The following is a 25,728-nucleotide window of genomic DNA, read 5'->3' on the forward strand; positions in this document are numbered from 1 at the left end:
GACGCACGAACATGAGGTACTGCCGGATAGCTAGTAAAAAGTAAGTACATTTATGCACTGGGTTAAGAACGTTAAAGAAAACTTATTTACGATCCGAAATGATTGATCAAGCGCGACAATACACCAAAAAAAAACTTTAAAAAGCAAATCACAAAACGCGATCTATGAACAGTTTTTTTGCAAACTTTTGGAGTTTTCAAATTAAAAACTGCTTTAACAACAATGGTGAGTTGTGCATTTTATGAATTTTTCTTTAAATAATCGCTTTACTGATTTCTTATCTGAAAACCCAATTGGTCAACAACTATACTCACCATGCATCACATCGTATATCTCCAAATCAGGGATATCGTCCAACGATCGAATCTGAACATGACAAAGTGGGTTGTTTTCTTTCACTTTCAATTTATTATCCCATATGGTGTCTTTTCATTTATAAATCATGAGAAATTTTGAACGATAACCTCAATTCTTCAAAAAAAAGACACTTGAGATATTCAGATATCTTTTTGATGATATTTTAAGTTACCACTTAACCCTTGGAGCAGTGGGATCTTCTTAACAATCTTCTGCCCAAGAAAGGGGGCAGATTGTTAAATAGACTCAGTTAATTAATTAAGTTAGTCGAATTTTCGTTGAATCAGAATTCAGCAAAATTAAAAGTTTCAATCGAAAACTCTAGCGCTAATTTACTGTTTTTCGAGAGCTAGATATTCTTTAATAGATAAAATAAAGAGAATTGTTAAGTATATCAGAGCATTATACTTAAGAGTAATCGGGAGCTTCTTTTTTATAACTTAATGATATGTGCTACCTGCGTGTCTCCCTCCCCATAGCCAGTGAAGCTCTGCAGCACCTTGAGGACCATGTGTGGCCTATGGGCCTTCTTCTGGATGGAGGCCATGGTGTGGTAGCCGCCCACTCCGTCTAGCCACCTCACACATGCATACACCAGAATACTCCCAAAGGGGAATAAGTCCCACTTGTGGTGCATGTTGTGGTTGCCCGGCTCATCTGATCTGCGAACATGACCCAAAGGTCAACTTATAAAAATCTTAAGTAACAGTGACACACACACCCAATTGTGACCACAAAATATAAAAATACACGGCACTCACGTTCGTGAAAAATTGATTATAAAAAAATTGAAATCGATCAATAGTTTTTCCAATTCAACCGTTTTTTCAATTCAAAATCTAACCCAAATATCGAAACCACCACCACAGTAGCTAATTAAGAAAGAATTGCTTCAACTCAATAAATTATTGAAAGCTCCACTAATTGTATAAATTTATTACATTTTATACCTCTAGTAATTCAATTATGCAGCATTCTTGCATAAATGAATTACATTTTGTACCGCTAGTAATTCAATTATGAGCATTCAAATATACAAAAAAAAGTGAAAACTTAATATATAGTCAAAAGAGTGTAGTAGTACTTGGTGGTCATCCAGTGTATGGCTTCGAGGGTCCTGTACTCCCAGCTGAACTTCCTGGCTCTTGCCGCATCTTTCTCCAGGGCACAGTTCCTCACAAACTCCTTCGTCAGATCCTCCATGTTCTTCTTCTCCTCCTTGCCTTCATTGTTCGCATTAGTCATACCATCCCCACCCACTCCCATCAACCCCATTGACAGCCCCATGGGCACAGCACCTCCATCCTGACTCCTAAACACACTCTGGGCTCACAAAAAACTGGGCTACAGTTCTCGTACAAATCAATCCCCATAACTTTTTTCTATTTGGCCTGAAACTTAATGCTCTTTACGAATAATAGAATAATCTCTTAAAAAGTTTAAAAATTGTTGGAAGTTTGCTTGCAATTCATGAATTGCTAGCAAATCGAGTTAATTTTTTCTCAATAAAGCCTCCAAATTCAACAATCAAGTCATGGAGGAACGTGAAACTAACGAAAAAACGCAACTGGTGCAGAAGGTTCATAGACAACCGTTGGATCTGGGTGAACAAAAGTCATCGATAGAGGATCAAAATGAAAAATTTGTTGAAAACAAACGAAAAGATTATCACACTACAAAGTTAATAATTATACCAACTCGTATCCAGTCCTTGAAGATAATTATCACTCACGGAAGCAAACTTTTTTTAAAAGTTCTGGTAGTCAAACCACCCTGGCCCCAGTCTACGAGAATGTTTTGTCCAAAATTCATTCCTAAGCTCTCGGACGCAATATTACTCTCTGTCAGCTCTTTGAAAAAAGTTAATTAAAAGGACATATCAAGGAAAAGAACTATACATTGTTGTGCCTCGGCAAAAGTGGCAGATCTTGAGGGCAAAATTCTTTGATATGGCACAGGCAATAAATTCAAGATTTCATCATTCATGAAGGCAACAATACGATTGTAACGGTATGACAACGAATGAAGTGTTTCAACAAGCGTATGGCACAGTCACGAAACTATTCCTAACTTCAGTCCACTTAAAAACTTTTCCGCTTTTTTGATAACTTTTGATTATTTTCCGTTTTATTTTGATAAAGCAAACATTTAAAGCGGAATGCTAAAAAAGATTAGTTCTTTGATAGTTCAGAAAAATGATTGAGCCACACCGCAAAAAGTTTTATAAAAAACAAAAGACCTTGTGGCGCACTCTCGTATCCTGTAAGATCTAAAAAACCTGGTTCAACATCTGTAAATTATCGGCAATTTAAACAGATAATATGACAATATAAAGATACTATAAAATAAGGCAAACATCTTCCGGTTAACATGTTATCAAACGGTTTTTCAACAATCACAAAAATCTATAAACATTTTGATGGCAAACTGACCTTAATCGAACAAACCAGTAGTTTTCAAGGCCTTTTGTCTAAGAAAATCTAATTTTAGCTTTTTCACTTTCGCGCCATAATGACGTCATTAATTTAAGATTTATTTAAGCGCGAACATCTTCCGCGCCCAAAGGAGCGAAAACGGGTGCGAGTTTTACGGCCGGTCGAGTTAGCTCCCCGGAGCGGGTGGTAACTACGGCGGATCGGGCTATGTTGTCTTTTCCGTAATTAAGGGTTTTTATACGAGCCAGAGGGTAGTGTCCCCTTGGGCTGCGTTCGTCAACAATCCACACTAAATCCCATGTTTTTAAAATAACGTCACTATCGGAGTGCCACTTACTGCGTTTATTCAGCGCTGGCACATAATCTCGCAGCCAACGACTCCAAATTGCGTTGGCGTAGCTTTGCGCTCGGATATATTGCTTTCGATGGTCGAAGTGCTCCTGGAAAGAGAGAGAAGGAAAGCTAGTACCATTTCGGCCTAACAAAAAATGATTAGGAGTGAACACCTCGAAACCATCCGGACTTGCACTTACTGATGTTATAGATCGAGCGTTCAGTGATTGTTCTACAAGACAGAAAGTTGTTTCAAGGACTTCGGGAGTGAGCTTTCTACTTCCTATTATTGCGTAGAATACCCTTTTACAGCACCGAACGAGACGTTCCCAAGAACCACCGTGATGCGGGGCTGCCGGGGGGTTAAATTTCCACTTAATACCCTTTTTCGCCAGCTCTGGGGGTGCTTGATTGTTCCACGACTGAATACAATTTAAGAGTTCTTTCTCGGCTCCCACAAAATTGGTGCCGTAATCAGACCAAATGACTGATGGAGTGCCGCGACGGGCAATGAATCTTTCGATTCCCATTACACCCGAACTCGTGTCCATGGATGAGACAATCTCAATATGTACAGCTCTGGTGGTCATACATGTAAAAAGGAAGCACCATCGTTTTTCAGAACTCCTCCTGATTGAGACGTAAAAGGGTCCAAAGTAATCAACACCACAGTTTGTGAAGGGAGGCTGGCGGTAACCAAGCCTTTCAACTGGAAGCTCTGCGATCATAGGTGTGACAGTTTTGGCTTTGCGCTTCCTACATATAAGACAGTGGACTTCAATGGACTTTAATAAAGAGCGAAGGTTCAAGATTGCGAACTCTAAGTGAATTACAGCTCGCAGGTAGTCTAAGAACTGGTGCTGATAGCGATAATGAATATCACTTACGAACAATTTCACCAGAGAATGCCTTCCATCAAGGATTATGGGGTGTTTTGTGTCATATTCACTTTCAACTAGGCGACGAATTCGCCCAGTTGAACGAATGAGGAATGCAGGACCCATAAACGGTGCATATTGTGCAATACGACTAGACTTTTTGACGGTTTTGTTGCAGGACAGGAGTAAATATTCCGCTTCAAAAGATTCCTTTTGGGAATTCAACAAAAGTCGTTGTTTGGCGGTTTCTAATTCAACCGGATCGGTTATTTCCTTGACTTTAGTGCGGTAGTGCCGGTGTTCCGGACTAAGTCTGAGCATGAAGGCAACCACTCGCTGGAGTTTACGAAACGAGCTGAATTTTTCCCATGCAAATAAAATGGGTTGTTTTTGTTTTTGTTTTTGTGCAACGTTTGAAAAATTAGAGGCCTGCTGTAAACCTTCATTAAGGTCACAAGAGGGACCAGCCAGGCGGATTTTCTTAAAAATTTCTATGCTCGGCTTGAAAAGCCACTCGCCATTTTTCAGCAGACTTGGCCCGTTCACCCCGCTGCTTGTTTTTAAGGACTCCGCTGAGATTCCTCTGGTTCCCGTATCAGCAGGGTTGTCTCCACTTAAGACGTGAAACCACTGGTCTACAGTCGTACTTTCCAGAATCTCTCCAATCCAGTTTGCCACGAACGTGGGTTGCTTACTACCTGAGTTTAACCACTGGAGCACAGTGGTGCTGTCAGTCCAAATGATCGTGTTTGACACAGGAATGGTTAGAGCTTTGAGGACATCTTCCTTCAAGCGGGTAGCGAGTAACGCGGCCTGCAGTTCAAGCTTCGGGATGGAAAGCGCTTTCATGGGCGCGACTCTTGCTTTTCCAAAGACGAAGGCAACTTGTGTTTCGAGTGAAGTTTTCACACGGGCGCGAAGAAAAGCTACAGCACAAAAAACTTCTTCTGAGCTGTCACCGAACATGTGTAACTCAACCCAATCGACTGGTGCGGAGAAGTAGCTGCGCTTTATACTCATTTTCCCAAGAGATGGCAAACCAGAGTGCCAGGCAAGAAATTTTGTCTTGATATCAACGGGTAGCTCATCATCCCATTGTTGACCATGAATGCGCCAGATTTCTTTCAACAATAAACGCGCTCTTACTGTATAGGGCGCTACGAGAGCTATGGGGTCGAAAACGGAAGAAACAAAACTTAACACTGTTCGCTGTGTTATCGAGTTTTTAAGTTCACGGTTGACACCACGGCTTACGACCAAATTGTCGTCGATATGGTCCCACTTCAGACCAAGAACATGAGAAGAATTATCCCCACAAGTTACAATATTTTTACTTTCCTGTTGCGGCGCGCTTTGGGGCGGGTTTAACTCTTTATTAATTTTAGTTACGTTACTTATGAACTTAGTTAATTTAAAACCACCTAGAGCTAACAGAGTAATCAACTCTTGACTCATTTTAAATGCAACATCAGGGTCCTCAAAGGAGTCAATGTAGTCGTCCATATAAAATTTCTCTAGAACTGCGGACGCTGCGTCAGGGAACATTGCCTGATTATCCATTGCAGTCCGTTGCAATGCATAATTTGCACACGTTGGCAAATCTCTCGCTCCAAAGATATGTCTGGTGTACTGGTGTACAACCACATCGGCTGTGGGGTCCTCCCGCCACAGAAAACGAAGAGATGGTTGGTCCTCTGGAAGGACGCCGACTTGTAGGAACATCCCTTCAATGTCAGCCGATACGGCAAAATGATGTTGACGAAAACGGAGGAGAACGAACACAAGGTTTTGCAGTAGGTCGGATCCTACTGGCAACGATTTGTTCAATGACGTACCGTGGAATTTAGACGCCTCACTTTACCAGGTTTGTTTGGGTTCACCACGGGATGGTGAGGAAGATAACACTCGCGTATGCTGCGGTTCGAAAATTTATGGGGAGGAACTTCAATCACGTATCCTTTACTCAAATCATCTTCGATAGTTTTTGAGTATTGATCCCTTAAGTGAGGATCTTTCGCTAAACGTTTTTCTAACGATTTTAACTGAACCAATGAGGAATAGTAATTGTCTGGTAACATGATAGATTCTTCTGCCCAAAGCATACCTACAGCGTATCTTGATCCATCATGGACGGTGGAGGAATCAAGTATTTTAGCCGCCCTTTTGTCCTCGGCTGAACGGGAATCGACCTGTTTGTAGGCTCTGTATGACTCTATTTCATACCAGCGTTTGATTTGACAAGCTAGTTCGGTATCATCCGTATTGCACTTGAAACAAGTAGAAAGGAAACCAGTAGATGTCGGCATTGGGCCGCTCAAGACCCAGCCTATTGGAAGGCGAACAGCGACGGGCGATGTGTTTGGATCGGCCTCACTCTTGAAATACTCCTCAGGCCGAATAGCATGGAAAGAGTCTTGACCAATTATTAAGTCTACATCGGCGTAGCTATACACAATTGGTTTGATTGGAGCAAGGTACGGATACTTGCTCTGTAATGCAGGGATGTTGACGGTATCGGTACCGACTTTAAGTTCATCCATGACAAATGCGGTTAAATCGAATATGTATTCGAATCCATCGAAGTTAGAAGATACCTTCATCTGAACTTGTTTCGTTTTAACAACAGTCGTTGTGTTAATACCATTTACTGTGAGATCCAAATCTCTTGCTGAGAGATTCAGACATTTGACTAATTTAGCCGATATCCAGGAATGACTAGATGCTGAGTCACACAATATTAAACAATCAGCACTCTGGAAATCGGTGGAAACTTGGAGCTTGATTATGGGCAGTAACCCTTTCGATGTTATGATTGATGATTGGTCGTTCGAGATTGTGCAACTTACATCCAACGGAACGGGATTAATGTCTGCATGATTCGAACTTGCGTTTGGTATTTTCTTGCTGAATGATTTTCGATCAGCGTCTGTGCTCGCTTTATCCGGCTCTGCATTAGATCTTGGTTGACCAGCGTTGGGTCTTGTATGGCTATCATTTTTGTCCGGATTTCGACTAGGAAAAACACGTTCAGCCCCATGGAGAAGTACACTATGGGTGCTAGTGCAACCTGGTTTGGTGCATTTCTTTGCTCTGGGACATTGCCGGAATGCGTGGTTCCCTTGTAAGCAGGAGAAGCACAATTTGTTTTCCGCAGAGAATTTCAAACGTTGTGTTGAAGTTTTCTCCTTAAACATGGAACACTTCCACAAGGCATGTTTCCCCTTGCAGAGAATACAAGAAGGATATTCAAACTTTTTCTCAACTGTACTTGTCGAGGCAAAAACTCTCGTTACAGCTTTAGTTTTGGATGGCTCTTCGACTTTGGGCTTTCCAGGCATATTTTTCATTTTCTTATGAGCTTCTGCTTTATCTTTTAACCAATTGTTAAAGTCAATTAGGTTGGGGCGTGACCAATTACGTTTCGCGACAAAAAGTGACCACGATTCTCTCATGTTTGGTGGAACTTTTGAAAGAGCTTGATTTAACAAAGAGACGCTTTTCAAATCTTCTATATAATCAAGAGACCTAAAGACAGCCACTAGACTTGAAATGGTCATCGAGAAGCTAATGATGTTCTCAGAGTTGTGCATTCGAAGCTGCGGGAAACTGGACAACTTATCAAGGTGGGCCGTAATTACGTTTTGTGGCTGGCCAAACTTTCTTTCTAGAGTTTTCAGTGCATCCTTATACATTCTTCCACTGTATGCGAACTCTGCTATGGCTGACTTAGCTTTTCCCGTGACTAATGTTTTTAAATAAGTTAACTTCGCATCATCGCTTAGGGACGCTGCGTCTACAGTACTGCAAAATTGGCCAAACCATTCGTGCCATTGGAGCGGGTTGCCATCGTACTGGGCCAGCTTCCATTCTGGAAGGGGATCCTTCTTTGAGACTGACAGAGCTTGGACTAAGTCATTTAGTGTCACGGCTTCTGGTTGGGGAGCTGGTTGCAACGACGGCAATGTGTTGCTAGGATCAGCTGCAAAAGGTTGCCGCTGAGATATGTAAGTGTTTTCAGCCGATGCGTCGTGATTGGGAAACCCATAGTAAACGGTACCACCACTTGATACGTGGGGGAATTGTTGCTGAGATATTGGCGTTACGGATGAAAAAACACCAACTGATGGGTTTGTGTTACCATCACTTGTTACCCCAGTGATACATTGGGTGACTGCGGGTGTCCACTGTGACATTAGTGGCAAATTGGGCTGACCAATAACGGCAGACTGTCCGCTAAACGGATTGTTTTTTGACGCAGGGTTGCTATATGTGATAGCAAGTTTTGATTTCTGCAGATTAAATTTGCAGGGGGTTGTGACACAATGGCATGGGGGGTGTATCCAGAGTATTGATTGGAGATGGCGGGCATGTTTCCAACAACTCGGGAATCGTTATTAAAGTTGTTGACGGGGATATGTTGAATGGAAGACGAAGGATGAGGTACAGAGAAGTAACAGCATACCGGAGTATTGGTAGCTGCTGTTCCAGCTGGATTAAAAAATGATGATGTATTGTTTTCGCAAAGTGTAGCGTTATTGGAAATAAGCAACGACTGCGTTTCGTGCTCAGGATTAGTGGATACAGCGCGCTTGATTCCATCGCCATCGCTGAAGGAGACGGTTGGTTGATAGGGATAACATTGTTGATCACAATCAAAAGTCTGATTCGGCAACGATCGCCGAGGTGAAGCTTCCGCTGTGGACACATTTTTGTGTTGATGCGAACCACTTTCTATATTTATACAGTTTTCAAACTTTGAAGAAGACGGAACTACCTTGGGTCCTTTTTGGTTTTCTAATGCATGATCAACCCAATCGTTTACCCTGTCAGAACGACGATCAACCGAAGACGCCAGCTCGAGATGCTGATCTATTTCAGACTCTTCGAGGTATTCAGTTTCAACCATTTTTGCTTCAGCTACTTTAATACAATTTTCTTCGCTTAATCGTTCCATTTCAAGCCGACTTTTTTCGATTCGTAAACGATGTTCTTGCTCTTTACGGTCAATTCCAAATTTAATTTCTTGTCGTTTTCGTTCCATCTCAATCAGATGCTGTTGTTCTTCGATGATGGCTTCCTGTTGTTTCAGTCTTAAGGTTGCTTCATGTTGTTTTTCCAACTCTTCTCGCTTCATTGGGGCGCTCACTGGGGGTCAATGATTTCATTGAGTTTTGCTTACTCGACCCGGATTTTGCCGATTTTGATGAAACTTTTGATCGACTAGTTTCACTGACGCAGACCTCTGAAGCTTGATTAGATTCCATATGAGCGCGAGCCTTACCAGTTACTTCATCGTTAACTTTAACTATCTTATCCCACCATGCAGCCAACTCCGTTAATAATTTGCTATGGTTATCGGTTTTATTAGCTAATATCACAAGTTCATCATTTTTAGCTAATGCTTTTTCGAGAATACTCTTGCATGATTCAATTAAGGCGTTTATTTTTGTTTTCCGAATTGGTCCCTCTAAACTCTCAGTTATGCGACTGTGAACTGCGGAAAGCTCATTTTCTAGTGATGTTCGACCATTCATCAATCGTCGATGTTTTAACTCAAATTGTTTTGTCATTTTGATTACTTTTAAACTTGTTCACTTCTACTCAACCGCTCAACTGCTCAGTTTGAGAGAAAAAAAAGGGAATAATTAATTTAAGACCTTATATTTAGTATTAATAAATTTTATTCTGACTCATTAAACAATATCACACCTTAGAAAAGCAATTTATTTAACTCCTAGTGCGGCTCAGCATTTCTTCTGTTTCGAATAGCTTGCCGCTTGCGTTTTCCTGGCTTAAGAGTATTTTTCTTTGAAATAATATACTTCAAATTCTTGCTATAACGCCTAAGGATCGTAAACGTTTTCAGTTCTAGAGAGGGATCCTGGTGTAGTTCTAAGTACTTTTGCCCTAACTCAGTGAGGTTCTGCTTCCTTCTAGATATCAGGTCTGTTACTATATTAATAACTAATATACCTGACTCTTTCAACTTACTATATATATATCTTCCGTGCCTACACGTTTACAGTAAACGATTGCATAAATATTGCTTTTATAGTTTAAAAGAATCTTCTTAAGCTGGTTAGGAGTTAGTGCGTTAAAGTTATTACTACGGTGTCGACTAATAGAGTTATTGACAGCGTCGTGCCAAATAACAATGTCGGTTCGGTTTAAGAGATAGTGATCAAGTTGATACTGACAAGTTTTACGGACGTTCACTGCGTTATGGTTGAAACTTAACCCGGGAATGGCTAAGCACGGTTGAGATACACGCTTTTGCGAAGCGGGGGAAAGTTTTTTCAAAGCGTGGTGCAGCGAGCTAGCAGCTAGTATGAACATTTAGTGATTTAAATCAACTTAAGAGGGAGGGAATCAAGCAAACCGCAACCTGACCTCCCGCAACACCCTGAGCTAACAAGGTTGTAGCAAAAGGTAAGACAATTTGCTTAATAATACGCTACGGGTCTCGACTACGGCTACTTTTATTCAATTGAACTAGTTTAGTTAGCTGCACCACCATTCAAGAATAAACACGGCGTTTTTTCAGATTTTTTTTTTCGAAAATTTCGGATTTTTTTTTCCGAAAATGTTCCAAATTTTTTTTTTTCGAATTTTTTTCCGAAATTTTTTTTCCACGTTTTCACCCAACGGTTCAAGTTCCAACAATAACGTGAAGCGTTTGCGAAATTTTGAATTTTTTTTTCTTTTTAAAGTCCAAAACTTGGGGCAAAAAACTCGACTCGGTCGTTTAAATTAAATTATTATAAAACTAGGCGCTTTGCTGAATAATTTGCAAAACTTAAAAATTTTGGAAAAAAAAATCAAAAATTTTCAATTTTTTTTTCAAAATTTTTGGCCTTTTTTTCGATACGGTGTTGAGCTTACAAACACGGTGTTAGGATAACGTAATTAAGGTTTATGAGGCCGGTTTTTTCCTAAACCCACAGAAAATTTTCTGATCGGGTTTTGGTATCGAGAAAAATTGGGGGTTACGATTTTGCCATCAAAAAACCTCGTATCAGAATTTAAAGCATCAAATCAGCAAGTTAGCACAAATGGATAATGTTTTGGTTTTTTTAGTCTTACAAGTTTTGTAGAGGCGTTCACCGGTAGAATCCAAAATCCACAGAAAACTTCGGGTGTCGAGAAAAAATGGGTGTCCACAATCCACACTCCAATATGGATGTCCACAAAAAAATGATGTCCACAATCAGGATACCTGAAAAGGCCTCCGTTCGAAAATTCTAAAAACCCACCTTCTACTTTTGACTTCTGTGTCCGGGTCGTTGGCAACCCGAATAAATACTGACTTCTGTGTCCGGGTCGGTTGAATATCAGGCCTCTCTGGACTATCTTCCGGAATATCTAATGTGCGGGTCGGCTGGAGCTTCAGGCCTCTCTGGAATATCATCCGAAATATCTAATGTCCGGTTCGGTTGGAATTTCAGGCCTCTCTGGAATATCGTCCGGAATAACTAATGTCCGGGTCGGCTGGAGTTTCAGGCCTCTCTGGAATATCGTCCGGAATATCTAATGTCCGGTTCGGTTGGAATTTCAGGCCTCTCTGAAAAATCGTCCGGAATATCTAATGTCCGGGTCAGCGGACCAAAATGTGGCGCACTCTCGTATCCTGTAAGATCTAAAAAACCTGGTTCAACATCTGTAAATTATCGGCAATTTAAACAGATAATATGACAATATAAAGATACTATAAAATAAGGCAAACATCTTCCGGTTAACATGTTATCAAACGGTTTTTCAACAATCACAAAAATCTATAAACATTTTGATGGCAAACTGACCTTAATCGAACAAACCAGTAGTTTTCAAGGCCTTTTGTCTAAGAAAATCTAATTTTAGCTTTTTCACTTTCGCGCCATAATGACGTCATTAATTTAAGATTTATTTAAGCGCGAACAGACCTTGAGAATTCATTTTTTTTTTAATTCTCAGAAGGAGTACCATAAATTAGTTTCCACAAAATTTTAAGCACAGAAGAAAAATAGAGTTTTATAATACCAATTTATTTAAACAATAAATATCTCCTTTATAATCAACAATCTCTCCTACTTTTGAAAAAAAATGCTAATAAAATCGAGAATAGCTGGTTCTTCTGCAAGAAGCACAGAATGCTCCGACCATAATCTTAAAAAGAATACAAAGACAAAATGTTTCATTTTTCTTGAACATAATATCGTTTCTTGTGCATGACATAATAAAAACATACACAAACGAGTGAAACTTCAAGTTAATGTGGCATAATCAACAAAAGTTGTTTTCAAAAAACTAAATAACAATTAGAATAATTACAAAATGTTCACAATTTTATTTTTATTTTTCTTTTTTTTCCTAGAATTTTTTTTGTTTTAATAATAATCGGTTTAGTATACATAGTTTTCAATGCAAATTTTGTACTTTTGAATGCGCAGAAAGTTTGTTCGCACAAGGAAATTACTGCCTGCAGAAAAGAGCAAATTACAACAGAAGAACTAATAATAACAAAAAAGTCTCTGGTGTCGTCGGTTGCTCTAGAAAAAAAGACAAGAAAATTGTTTCTACGGGGGCACTTGAATTCTAAAACAACCAAAAGGTCCAAGTTAACATCCTCACCTCAAAACCGAAAGAAAATTGAATATAAATAGCTACAAGTTCTCAAAGTTTTATAGGATTGCCGAGCCACTAAAAATATTAATTGAATAAATTCCAAGAATAAAAATTAATTGCCTTTAAATAATGTAGTTTGTCCCTCGCCCAAAGGGTATATAAAAAACTACAAAGACCACCCGGGATTTGTTGAACTTTAGTAACCACATCAGTCAAAAAAATGAACCCAAAAACTTTTTTTAGCGATCAGTCCAAAAAAACGAAAATTTGTTTTTTGTATATTCAATTTTAAGCTATCTCCTTAGTTTTTATAGCACTTTTTTGAAAAATTGTTAAATTTCACTTTTAATCTTTTATAACAGTTTTTTCAGTTATAACAAAACAATTTGTGATATAAATTCCACACTTTTCAGTTTCTAAGTTCCACAATTTTTAGCTTTCACAGTATACAAAATTATGAACAACGTAGTTCATAACCTTTTCTCAAAAAAAAAACGTAATTCTCCCTATAATTTATCTTAAAAAAAGTCCCTAAATTTCATTTTAAACTGAAAAAACTTCAAAACTGAAACGTTAACTGAAAAGGATAGTTTTTGTTAATGAAGAAAAGAATAATTGCTGCCCTTGTAGTTTCCACATTTTAGTCATAGTTAGTCATAAAAGTTTTTCAACAACTAAGAAGTAATTAACCTCACTTTCATCCTATTCTTGAAAGCGACAAGTTTTAAGCTCGTTTCACAAAACTAACTACTAACAATTAATTTAGTATAAGCCAAAAGGGAAATAGGGAAAAATAGGGAAAATAGTGAAAAATAGGGAAAAATCATCCAAATTAGATTTGAAAAAAATTAAAACACAACAAAATTGCGGAAACAAACCTAAATCTGTTACCTCAAAGACTTTTCTCCTCAATTTTTAAAATTAATTTAGATTACTAACACAAGTTAACACACTAGTTTTCACAATTTATCAGTGAAATTTCTTTAGCTCTTGCTGTTGGAGAGAGAGTGTAATTTACTTCTTTTTAGCAGTCGCTAATTTGTAAAACCCCAAATATGAGAAAAGAAAAGTTCCTTTCAAACTTCTTTTGAAACCCATTTCAAAGGTTCGATAGCGTTATAAGTTTTATGACTTTCAAAAAAAGTACGTTATCTTTAAGCTTTTTGAAATTCTTTTTGCTTTAAATTGTGCCATGTAAGATAACTAGATCAATAGAAATTTTTTTATTCCGCAATGAATTTATAAATTGCAAGTCCATTTTTGAAACTGAAACGCAGGTAGTGTTCCGTGCACAAATAATGCTTCTCATATAGTTTCTAAATATGAAATAAAAAATCAAAGTTTCGTGAGAATTTTCTCACTTTTGAATTGCAATATCTTTTTCTAGCTCAACTATGCGTTTTTCAAAAAAAAGTTGGATGCAAAGATTTGTTATTTTTGTGTATAACATAGACCAGGCTGAACTTTTTATTCAAAAAAGTAAAGTTGACTTTCACATTGTTTTATGCATTTTAATATGTCAAAAAAATTAGGCTATGACTTTCGACGGGTAAAATTTTGATAAATACAAAATTTAGGTTTTTTTTTAAAGCTCTCTGTGAAGTTTGAACTGTTAAAGGGAAATAGGGAAAAATAGGGAAAATAGTGAAAAATAGGGAAAAATCATCCAAATTAGATTTGAAAAAAATTAAAACACAACAAAATTGCGGAAACAAACCTAAATCTGTTACCTCAAAGACTTTTCTCCTCAATTTTTAAAATTAATTTAGATTACTAACACAAGTTAACACACTAGTTTTCACAATTTATCAGTGAAATTTTTTTAGCTCTTGCTGTTGGAGAGAGAGTGTAATTTACTTCTTTTTAGCAGTCGCTAATTTGTAAAACCCCAAATATGAGAAAAGAAAAGTTCCTTTCAAACTTCTTTTGAAACCCATTTCAAAGGTTCGATAGCGTTATAAGTTTTATGACTTTCAAAAAAGTACGTTATCTTTAAGCTTTTTGAAATTCTTTTTGCTTTAAATTGTGCCATGTAAGATAACTAGATCAATAGAAATTTTTTTATTCCGCAATGAATTTATAAATTGCAAGTCCATTTTTGAAACTGAAACGCAGGTAGTGTTCCGTGCACAAATAATGCTTCTCATATAGTTTCTAAATATGAAATAAAAAATCAAAGTTTCGTGAGAATTTTCTCACTTTTGAATTGCAATATCTTTTTCTAGCTCAACTATGCGTTTTTCAAAAAAAAGTTGGATGCAAAGATTTGTTATTTTTGTGTATAACATAGACCAGGCTGAACTTTTTATTCAAAAAAGTAAAGTTGACTTTCACATTGTTTTATGCATTTTAATATGTCAAAAAAATTAGGCTATGAATTTCGACGGGTAAAATTTTGATAAATACAAAATTTAGGTTTTTTTTTAAAGCTCTCTGTGAAGTTTGAACTGTTAAAGTTACAAAAACTACTCAAATGCGAGTATCTGTGAGATTACTTTTCACTCAACGGAAATTTTTGTGTAAAAAAGTTTGTGACTATTGCGTTTTCGGAAAAAAAAAATATGAAGCAAAACTGAAAAAAAAACATTGCTAAATGACAGTTGGAAAAGACTTAAGAAAGCAAAAAAAAAACTGAAAAAAACTGACTTAATTTTTTAAAAAAGCTCGTTAATTTTAACAAAAAAAATGAATGTTGTTAAGATTCTTTCGATTTCGCAATCAATTAATGATGGGCGCTTTTTTGAAAAAATAACCCTGTGAATTTTTTTTTGCTGGAAAAACTGATAATTAAATTTATTTTTTGAAACTAGAATTGGATCACGTTTTTGGTGAGTTTTCATTTTTGCTGTTTGATAGTAGATTTTGCTTTTTTTCAACAGATAAAAAGAAAATGAACTTGAAAAATTCAAAGTCAAACAGCGAAAAACAAAAATGAGCGTGAACACTTTTAAGTTTTTTCTTCTTGAAAACAAACTCGAAAAATCACCAAGACCTATATAAAAGTACCCACTACGTTCAATTTAAAGTTTTTTGATATATGAAAAAATTCTTATCATATAATTTTCATGTATGAAAAATGTTTATCGTAGAGTTTTCTTTGTATTTTCGGTACGTATGGTGTTATGAAAAATTGTATAATAAACACTTCTCAATATATGCAGTTTGACATACATGCATTTTTGACGAAACAAGCATTCACGTTTTTTTGTGACATCTTCACTTTTGCTGTTGGATTGTGGAGTTTTCCATCTTTCAAAGAAAAGGAAATAAACCGAAAAAAAGTCAAACCGCGAACAAATCCTCAAGATATATAAATCAAAATCCTTTTGCTCTTTTATAATTAATGATTATTCAATTGAAACTGACAGCTCGTAAACGTTTTGTATTTTGACCGCGAACGGAGTAATTTTAGTTAATTATGAGTTGCTATAAAATAATCACTAAGTTTTCGGTTTGATAAAAAAATGGTTCAAACTGCAAACTAGGTGCTCTAACTACATGCATGCATTTCAATCGCTCTCAATTGGGTGATATGATATTTCAAATACTAAACAATCTTTAAATGGAACGTTTTTTCAGCTTGTGGAGACTCAAAAGTTTACAAAACTAATTTTATCACTTTGTACTTCTTTCAAATCTGCACGTATTTGATGAAGTTAAATTAAGTTGAAAAAGCGAATCAGTTTAGCGTTCGGTACTTATTGTTAGGTTGAGGTTTTTTGTTTAGCTGGTGACTCCAGATGAAAAACCTTTTGTTAAAATTTAAATTAAGAACTGATGTTTATCATTTTTGTACTCTTGTCATTAAAAATGAAATTCGAGGTGATTTTGAAAGAAACAATTTTTGTTTCAGACAGATTTTGGTGCACTGTCAAAAAATTGAATAGGAATTTGCTAGGTTTTTTTAGTTCAAAAGTTAGGTTGAGCGCAAAAGTTAGAAATTTCTCATAAACTTGACGTATAAAATTTATCTTGATAATTGATAAGCTTATCTGAGTAACCGAACATGTTTATCGCTCACTGAAATTAAATGTGTATGGACTTGGTGAATTTGTTATTTTCTGAATGCGTTTCGTCAAATCGATATTTTCATCTGAAGAAATGTGGAATTTCCGAATAAGTTCAATTATGAAAACTTTCAGTTCAAGGTCAGCCAAACTTTGACCCAAGCAGACGCGAGGTCCAATTCCATAAGGCACAAATGTCTCCATGTTACTTCTAACTTTTCCATTTTCATCCAGAAAGTTGTCCGGATCGAACTGCTCTGGTGATTTGAAATAACTGGGATCACGCATTATCGTGTAAAGACTTGCTGTCACGAACTGGTTCTTGGAAATAGTTTTTCCTGAAGACAATTTAAGTGCAGTCTCCATTTTATGTAGAATTGTGTTTTGCGCTATCGCTCCGTATCTCTGCACCTCGAGTTGAACGGCAACCGTATAAGGCAGTTTCTTGAAGTCATCGGGTTCAATTTTATCGTCGCCTATTTCTCGTGAAATTTCATCGAACATTTTGTCCTGGATTTCTGCATTTTGAACAACCGCTGTCAAAAACCATGCAAGAGTTGTCGAAGTTGTTTCAAGACCCGCGAAAAACAAATCATAAATCACGATTTCCAAGTTCTCGAAATCAATTTGATTTCCGGTAGCGCTGGATTCTAGAGCATAAGCATCAATCAGGGTTTCAGGTGGCTGCTTCACACCTATTTTGATCCGTGCTTCAATTTTTCTTTTCAAATAATTCCTCATATCCGTTATTCCTTTGGCCCGATTTTTTAAACTAGGAAAAAAGGGGGACAGTAGTTTGAACATGAACGTGGGCAAAAATGTATTCCGAGCATTGAATTTGGTTACCGAATCTACAATGGCTTGAAACTCTGGATCAGCATAGTCGAATCGAGACCCGAGAATGAACGTCGCGATTATGTTTCCAACTGCCTTTTGAAGCAGTTCTGTGGGTTCCAGCGATTTTGCTTCGACGAGAGCCGAAATGAAATGCTTCGTTTCGTTTATTATAAGTTCCAGCTGCTTTTCACGTCCCCAGGACCGCATGTACGAGTGAAAAACTTGTCTGTTCATTTTCCAAACCGGTCCTGAAGACTGAAGTAAGCCTTTGTTCACGCTTTCGAGGTAGAGAGGCAACGTGTTAGGTCTAAGACTTGATTTGGATCCTTGAGTTTGAAACAGTTCTTTCATTTCCCGAATGTTGAAAAGTATCAAATTACGTCTCAAGTAGGTCCTGAAATAGGCAATAGCTGGCCTTCCCGATTCCTTGTACAGACTCTGAAGGGCTTTTCCGATGCTGTCATATTTACTGATATGTTCCATGTGGCCTTTGAGCCAATGCGCATGAGGTAGTTCCTCGAAGTCATTTTTATTCTTCCGATATCTTTTTAGGAGATATGCGCACACCACAGTTGAAGCTAATGCAGTGCCAATGAGTCGCTTTTTTGACGGTGATGAGTTATTGATCAGATCCTGAAGGGACTCCCAAACACTATTTGTTGTTTCATTGGTCACTAAACTGCCCAGCTGAGTTGCAGCCATCGTCAGTAGAATTCAAATAGCCCTTTTTCGCGAATGATCAACTTAACTAACTTAAATTAAGAGCGAACTTGTGATGCAATATGAAGAATGTTTGCAGTCAAAGTTCAAAATTGTTATCTAAACTCGGTATGAGGGGAGAACATTCAGTTTCAAATAAGTATACCCGCTCGAAATTCAACTTGAGTCACTCACCTTCAGCAATTTTAACTTTTTTGTTAAAATTGCCTCTGAAATGGTGAGTAAAAAAGCGACCAAAATTGGTACCCTTATCACCCCATACCTTATCCACATGGCTCATCTAACTGAAGTAAATTGCGATATGCAGAAGACATCGATACGTATAATGTATTGAATGTACACAGATATCGATACGTATAATGTATTAGTTGTAATACCAACCGCATCCAGTCAAAAACAAAAACAAGAGTTACTGAAATGGTTACTTTTTTACTGAAATGGTGAGTAAAAAAGCGACCAAAATTGGTACCCTTATCACCCCATACCTTATCCACATGGCTCATCTAACTGAAGTAAATTGCGATATGCAGAAGACATCGATACGTATAATGTATTGAATGTACACAGATATCGATACGTATAATGTATTAGTTGTAATACCAACCGCATCCAGTCAAAAACAAAAACAAGAGTTACTGAAATGGTTACTTTTTTACTGAAATGGTGAGTAAAAAAGCGACCAAAATTGGTACCCTTATCACCCCATACCTTATCCACATGGCTCATCTAACTGAAGTAAATTGCGATATGCAGAAGACATCGATACGTATAATGTATTGAATGTACACAGATATCGATACGTATAATGTATTAGTTGTAATACCAACCGCATCCAGTTTCAAGCGTTAATAATCGATTGTAATCAATTAATAATTGATTGTAACCTCTCTTTGTGGAATCGTTTTTAGAGATTTTGTTTTTGACGGAAAAAATTAACCCCTGGATATAATTGAAATATCATTTTGGTTTGACTTAAAAACTTTTGGTGTGAAAATAAGAGCTTATAATCAATTTAAATTAATTTTAAGAGGTTCTTGTATGAACTATAATCAATTATAATCGAATATCATAGATCATAATTTCTTGGAAAATATCACGATTATAAACGTCTATAAATCCTCTAAACATCTAATTTTGAAAATTATAACCAGCAATTACAATTGTCAAAAAATCAACATAATAATCCGTTATAATCGATTACTTAAGCCTAAACTTGGATGCGGGCAGTGTATTTTGTATTGCTCTGACTTTCGAACAAAGTGACGAAATTTTTTCCGGGTCGAGGTCCGCAACTAATTTTTCGACTTTGTCGCGGAAACGTTTATTTCGTGACCGAAAACCCATAGTCTGGACAGGGTTTTAAGTCGCGGACTAACGCTTGAAGTAGCGTATCTCGGTCGCGAAGGTCAAAAATTTAGTCGCGGATTGAGTCTGGAAATAGTGTATTTCGGTCGCGTTAGCCGAAAAATTAGTCGCGGTGGTTAAAAAAAGTCGCAGTAGTCAAAAAATTATTCGCGGCGGGCAAAAAATTATTCGCGGCTGTCCAAAATATCCGATTTTGGTCGCAGCAGTCTGAAAAAAGACAAAAATTGGTGGCGAACGTCTGATCATTAAGCCGCAACCTCGACCCAGGTCATGCTCGCATCTTGTTCTACTTACGATATAGAGTGCATTTTGGACGACACGGCAGAGTGGTCGTCCGACTGGGCATCTGGGAAGCTCTCGATAAGTGCCGAGATCCTCTTCCTCTCTGCCAGGGATATTTTGTCACAGCTGTACCACTCGAAGATCTCCTGTTTAGAGAACACTGATTCTGCCACAGGACGGGGGGTGGCCATCCTTAACAAAACAACAGCCACATTCTAACTTCTACGTTTTCACGTTGAAGACAATTGCTATTTTAGAAGTCATAAAGAAAAATTTAGGAATTTTTGTGGACTAGCCGGGTTGATTATAGAAGCGTGCAAAAAATAGAATATTGCTTGTTTGATATTAGTTTTGATCATAAATCATTTAATTTATTTTTGTGAGAGGTAGCGTAATTCATACAGATACGTTTTTTTGTTTAATTATTTTTCATTTGGTGTTTCAGAAAAGTATTTACTCTCTATTTACAAAAAATTCTCTGTTTCAATTACCATTATCTAATCAAGTATTCAGTTTGTTAAAAAAAAACATGTATCATAAATCAGCATAATTAGTACATTTAGCTTGCCAGAAAAATCTTAATTTTTCATAAATCACGTAAATTTTGATTTCATAAAACTCTACGGTCACAAAATTCTACGATCACAAAATTTGAGTTTATGTCCGGGGTGGCTGACTCATAGAGTAATTTCACATAAAGTAAACCGTCTACTCGTCACGCTATCTTATTTTCGGCCGGATAGATTCGTGCAACTTCTTAGTTTAATACCGATCCTAATCTTACTCTTACATCTCCCTGGTCTCAATAGATCTAGTGTATACTGGTATTTGCGAGATAAGATATCAGTTTATCTAGTTTTAAACTGGTTCCAAGTTCTACGATACTTACATGGCCTGGTCTGGGTTTTCAATCAAGGGTCTGTTATCTGCAAAGTTATTGGCACTTTTGAAGGTTCCAAGCGCTAAGGACATCATCTTGAAAATGAAAAAGGTTGTTTTTCTTACTTAGCGACAGAGAATGAGTTTTCAATAGTTACATTGAACTAATCAAATCATACGATTAGCCTCAAATTTTCTTCGCGGAAAAAATTTACGTTTTACTTGTTCAAATAACACATTGTAACTGTTTAATGCATTGTAATTGTCTCAGTTCATATTTGAGTCACATTTTCAAAGGCATTTGGAACACTGCATATTACAAAAAATGAACCCTTTTTTCTACGAGATCGATAAAGTCATTCGCAATGCATGCAATTTCATGATCGCTAGAAGTGTGATTGAAATGCAGGAAGTTTCATTTTGTTAGACAAAAAGAAAAACACTGGAAGACGTTGAAAAGGCGTAGGGAAATTTTGAAAAGCCATAAAACCCATTAAGGTGTATTTTTTGAGATTTTGAAAAATGCATGGGCTTGCTCTGATTAGATAATTTGATGAATTAGATGACTTTATGATTTGATCCGAATTTGATGACTTGCCTCGAAAAAATTTTCTAAAGTTTTTTTTTGGGGCAAAAATAACGTAAACAGTAGCATACTTTTACCCGATTCATTTCATAGAACTAACTTCAATACCTTGTTTCCGTCACAGTCCCGGAAAACCTTCCCCTTTTCAAGGTAAAAAAAACTGGAAATGAGCCATGAATATACCTGTTTTCTTTGGATAAAAACTGGGTTTTTTTTCTGGTAATTTCAGGCATAATTTTCTTTCAAGCTTAAATAGAAACTCAATTTTAGAAGAGAGAAGTTGCTGAAATGTTGCTGAAATGCAATCAAACTTGCTTCAACTAAGTTTCTTAAGTTTTTGTTCTGACTTTCGTAACGTAAGTAACCGAATGTTTTTGCTCGGGGTGGGTTTTTTTTCTTCAGACAAATTCAGACTTTTTAACTAGCTATTTTTGACAAAATTTTTTATGTCATTCAAAAAGTATTGCTGTCCTGAGCTTAAAATTGAAAAAAAACATATTTTACCTCTGATCATTTTTTTGTAAAGTTATGGAGTTTTAAAGATTGGCAATTTTGCCAATTTGTGACAATTAAAGCGCGATATACTTCGCGCTATTAACGCGTGAGCGGAGATTTAATCCGTCTTGGAACTTGTTCCAAATTTGTCGAAGGAAGCTTATTTGGCAAATTTGATTTGTTACTAGAAGAAAAACTCATCACTTTGTGCTTTATATGGCGTGTGGGGTTATGATTTTCACAAAAAATCTCAATTTTTTCCTTTTTTTTTTTTTTTTTTTACATATAATTTTTTCGTGTTATTGCTGCTTCATAGACCTGAAAGGCAGTCGGAGCAATCAGGGCTTTGCCCTGATACGAGCACTCTTGTTTTCTTTTACTAAAAACTTTGATGATAGGTTTTCAATGTCTCCCGGTATATGTTTTTTGATTAGCGTTTTAATTGTTATGCAAAACAAGGTATTCTTAATTTTAAATTGAAATCAAAATTATGCATTGTTCATGATTTTAAACATTGAATCAATAGTCATGATTCAACAATAGGGAGCTCAACAAAAAATAAAATGAATTCTAAAAATAAAATAAAAGACTTACAAAAATTGAGAAAAAATGGATTTTAATCAATTAATAATAGATTATTTTCTCTCTTTTTGAAATCAAATATAATCATTTATAATTCTATATGCTCGTTTATAATCGAGTATTTTTATTCGGATTTCTAATTTATTTGTTCTGCAGAAACAATCCATTATAATCGATTATATTTGTTTATAATCCTTTTTGTTAACCCATTTTGTAATCAAACTTCTATCTGAATTGCTTATATTTTATGCTTTTTGTACACGTTGGTTTAAGTAAAAAAGGGGAAAACTGGTTTAACCGTTTTCAAATCAATTCAAGTTTAAAATGTTTTTTTTTTCAATTTTTCTGATTATAATTGATTCATGATGCACATTTCAAGCTTTTTTATCACCAAAATATCAGCACACTGCTTTAGTTTCATGATTTATATAAAAAGTTGATTTTCACTTACCGAGAGATTCTTTCAACTAGTATAATGGGATCTCTATGAAATTTTTGATTCGTGGTAAAACTTTGTGTTCAGATGAATCAAAGAGTGACAAGACATCTCACTTTTAGAGTTTTTTGACTGAACAAAAGGTTATAATCTAGTATAATAGATTTTAAGACATTATAAGAGAGTATAAAAGATTATAAGAGATAATAAGATATGATAAGAGATTTTGGAAAAATTATAACCATGGAGGCACTTAGCACAGTGGTAAGGCGTTCACTTTGAAATCGTCAGATCGTGTATTCGATCCCATGCCATGGCAATGATAGTGTGTGAGAACAAGCTCTCACTTGACCTCCAGCTTCAGGTCTACCACAACCTGACCAAATTTGTCTGCAATAGTGGTACCACGTAAAAAGTTCTAGACGCAAAAAAACGGCCTTGAGTCGCAAAAAACAGCTTTGCTCAGCAAAATAACACTGTCTGGAATGTGGGGAGATAATACAAATCGACTATCCTCGACAGGAGTGTTAACGCCTACTGATAGCTCCTCTGCGATTCGCAGGAACTACAATTATTAATTATTATTATTAAAATTCATTATAATATCACGAAAAATGTTATCATTATAATGGATTATAAATCGCTTAAACATCTGAATTTGGTGCTTATAATTAATTATAATTTTGATTAAAGTAAAATTATAATTGTACTCTAATCGATTATTTTCTTTTTTACTAGTGCGCGTATTTAGTGTTATCCTTGCATCATTCTCAGAACTTACATCATTCTCAGAACTTAGAAGATTTAATTCCCCAGTCAATTCATCGATCTTCAAAAAAAATTACCTGCGTTTTCGCTTGAATAAACTATGTATTGTGAAATTTTGTCGACCTTTGGAATCAACGTCTTCATCGATATTTGGGCAGCACGCGAAAGCCAAATGCCGTTGCAAATTTGACCAAAATAAACGTGAATTGAAATAAAAATGTTTTATGCGGGATTTTGCGAGAACCCTACCAGTGTCTTAGGTATTAAACCGTGGATTCTGCTCCAAAACACGTCAAGTTCTGGAACTCGCAACAATCTTTCTCTTCTCTGTCGACTGCACTCAAAAAGTTGCCTTGTTCACAATTAGCACACTTGAAAGTTGAAATTTAATCAAACTCAAATTAACGAGCAACCGCAGGTCTTTCACGGTTTTGGTTCGGGATGTGACAATCTCGCAAAAATGGAATTATAATTTCTTCCAACTTTTTCTGTTAGTGACTTGTTTCCCAAGCTAGGGAAAAGACAAATTTTGAGGTTAAGTCTATATTTGGTTCCTTGAGTAAAACAAATTTTTCTCAATTTTTTCCATAGTTTTCTTTCTGTTAAATTAGATACAACATCGGTCGGCTGTATCTGTCGCCCACTTTCATACTGAGCAGGCAGGCTCGTATTTTTCAAAGTTAAACAATTATCTCCTAATTGAAGTTGTTTGAATAGTGGGGGTTTTATCACGGTCCGTTTTTTCATAAATAGGTTGCATAGAAAACAAATTATGGCTGCTCAAAAAATAAATTGTCCAAAAAAATAATTGAATGACTAAATTTAGTTACAAATTTAGTCCTGCCTCTTCTCTTTATATCCATAAAAAGAGGCTGCGCAAGGGCAATAAAAATTAGCAAGAAACTAGAAGAACCAGTTCAAGTTTAAAAAGACGGTTTGCTTTTTTATTTATTCACTTTCATCTATTGGAAACTTTTCTTTTAATATGAATCAATGCGTCTGAAGGTACCTAAGAAACTAATATTGAATATTTGTATATCGGGTTGTTTCGCGTTGCGCAAGTGCTTGACCGGAACAGATTTACAGAGAACTGTTATTTATTATCCTACCTTCAAATAGACAAATCTTTTGTTGGTAAATCTTTCGTTCAGATCGTTTATAATTCGGATGAATTTCAGCTTTTTTTTTCTGTTTTCGACGCAAAATCAGCTACCACAAATAGACATTGGAGAGAGTTGATTGGTGTACCATACCGGTATGTTTTTAAACCGTTATTCGAACGTCATTAAAAACTTCGAATATTGAAAAAGTTTTTTCCAGTTTTGAGCAAAACTGGTTTTATTTTTTAAAGTTCAATTTCGAGAAAATCGTACAATCGTTACATGGAAATTAACTATTTTAAAACTTTTTTGGACCCACAAATTTTCATTTTAGTATCAAAAACTAGCTTTGGTTAGCGATCATTTGACAATAAAGTGTTAAAGATAATTGAAAATATTAACAAAAAATAAGAAACATTAGAAAAAAATAGAGAATTTTTTAAAAGTTTTTTGTTTGTTCTTCTTTTTTTGAAAACAAATTTTGTCAGTCATGCCTAATTCACTAATTCTCTAGGCGATTGTATAGTTCTCGAATCACACCATCCACTATACACGACGCCTGTTTAATAAAATTTTTCAATTTTTTTTTCTGAATATGTTCGGAAAATTCTATGCTACTGCACAGTGAGTTATAACCGAGGTGGTTAACTCATAGAGTAATTTCGGATAGGGTACACCGTCTGCTCGTCACGCTATCTTATTTTCGGCCGGATAGATTCGTGCAACTTCTTAATCTAATACCGATCCTAATCTTACTCTTATACTATCTAGTCTCAGGGTGTTTAACTAGTCTCTGCTAGGCTCAATAGATCTAGGGTATTCTGGTTTATTGCGGCTGCTGAAGTCTTCTTGGAGAGTCAACTAATTTCTAAGTTAAATTCAAATCTCTCTGGTGCTGAAATTACAAGTAATTCCAGCACTTACAAATAAGTGGGTTGTTAGTTAGATGGATCATGATTGGTTAATATTAAATACTTTACAGTGGTAAAATATCTAACTTATCCAATCATAAAATGTAGTTTAGATCAGGTTCCACCCATCCGGGTTTTACAGAGTTTTTTAGAATA

The 25,728-nt window shown here is 36.3% G+C and overlaps 3 protein-coding genes across 3 annotated transcripts in view; 2 read left to right on the forward strand and 1 right to left on the reverse strand.

The window, feature by feature from the left end:
• LOC134843957 (protein mago nashi homolog) overlaps window positions 1-25,728 on the forward strand; it is a 296,620-nt gene that overhangs the window by 111,309 nt on the left and 159,583 nt on the right. The window lies entirely within an intron of this gene.
• The window catches only part of LOC134843958 (ubiquitin), a 260,316-nt gene that overhangs the window by 63,677 nt on the left and 170,911 nt on the right, over window positions 1-25,728 (forward strand). The window lies entirely within an intron of this gene.
• Window positions 16,396-18,247, reverse strand: LOC134843617 (cytochrome P450 2B12-like). Its single transcript, XM_063859782.1, has one exon. The coding sequence runs from the start codon at window positions 18,148-18,150 to the stop codon at window positions 16,615-16,617; it is 1,536 nt and encodes a 511-aa protein (XP_063715852.1). The 5' UTR covers window positions 18,151-18,247; the 3' UTR covers window positions 16,396-16,614.

Source organism: Symsagittifera roscoffensis, chromosome 4 (genome assembly GCF_963678635.1).
Source record: "Symsagittifera roscoffensis chromosome 4, txSymRosc1.1, whole genome shotgun sequence".
In the NCBI taxonomy this organism is placed as follows: Eukaryota; Metazoa; Xenacoelomorpha; order Acoela; family Convolutidae; genus Symsagittifera; species Symsagittifera roscoffensis.

Bases quoted from the DNA above. Each gene is read 5' to 3' on its own strand.
- LOC134843617 (XM_063859782.1), bottom strand. From the start codon at position 18,150: ATGGCTGCAACTCAGCTGGGCAGTTTAGTGACCAATGAAACAACAAAT.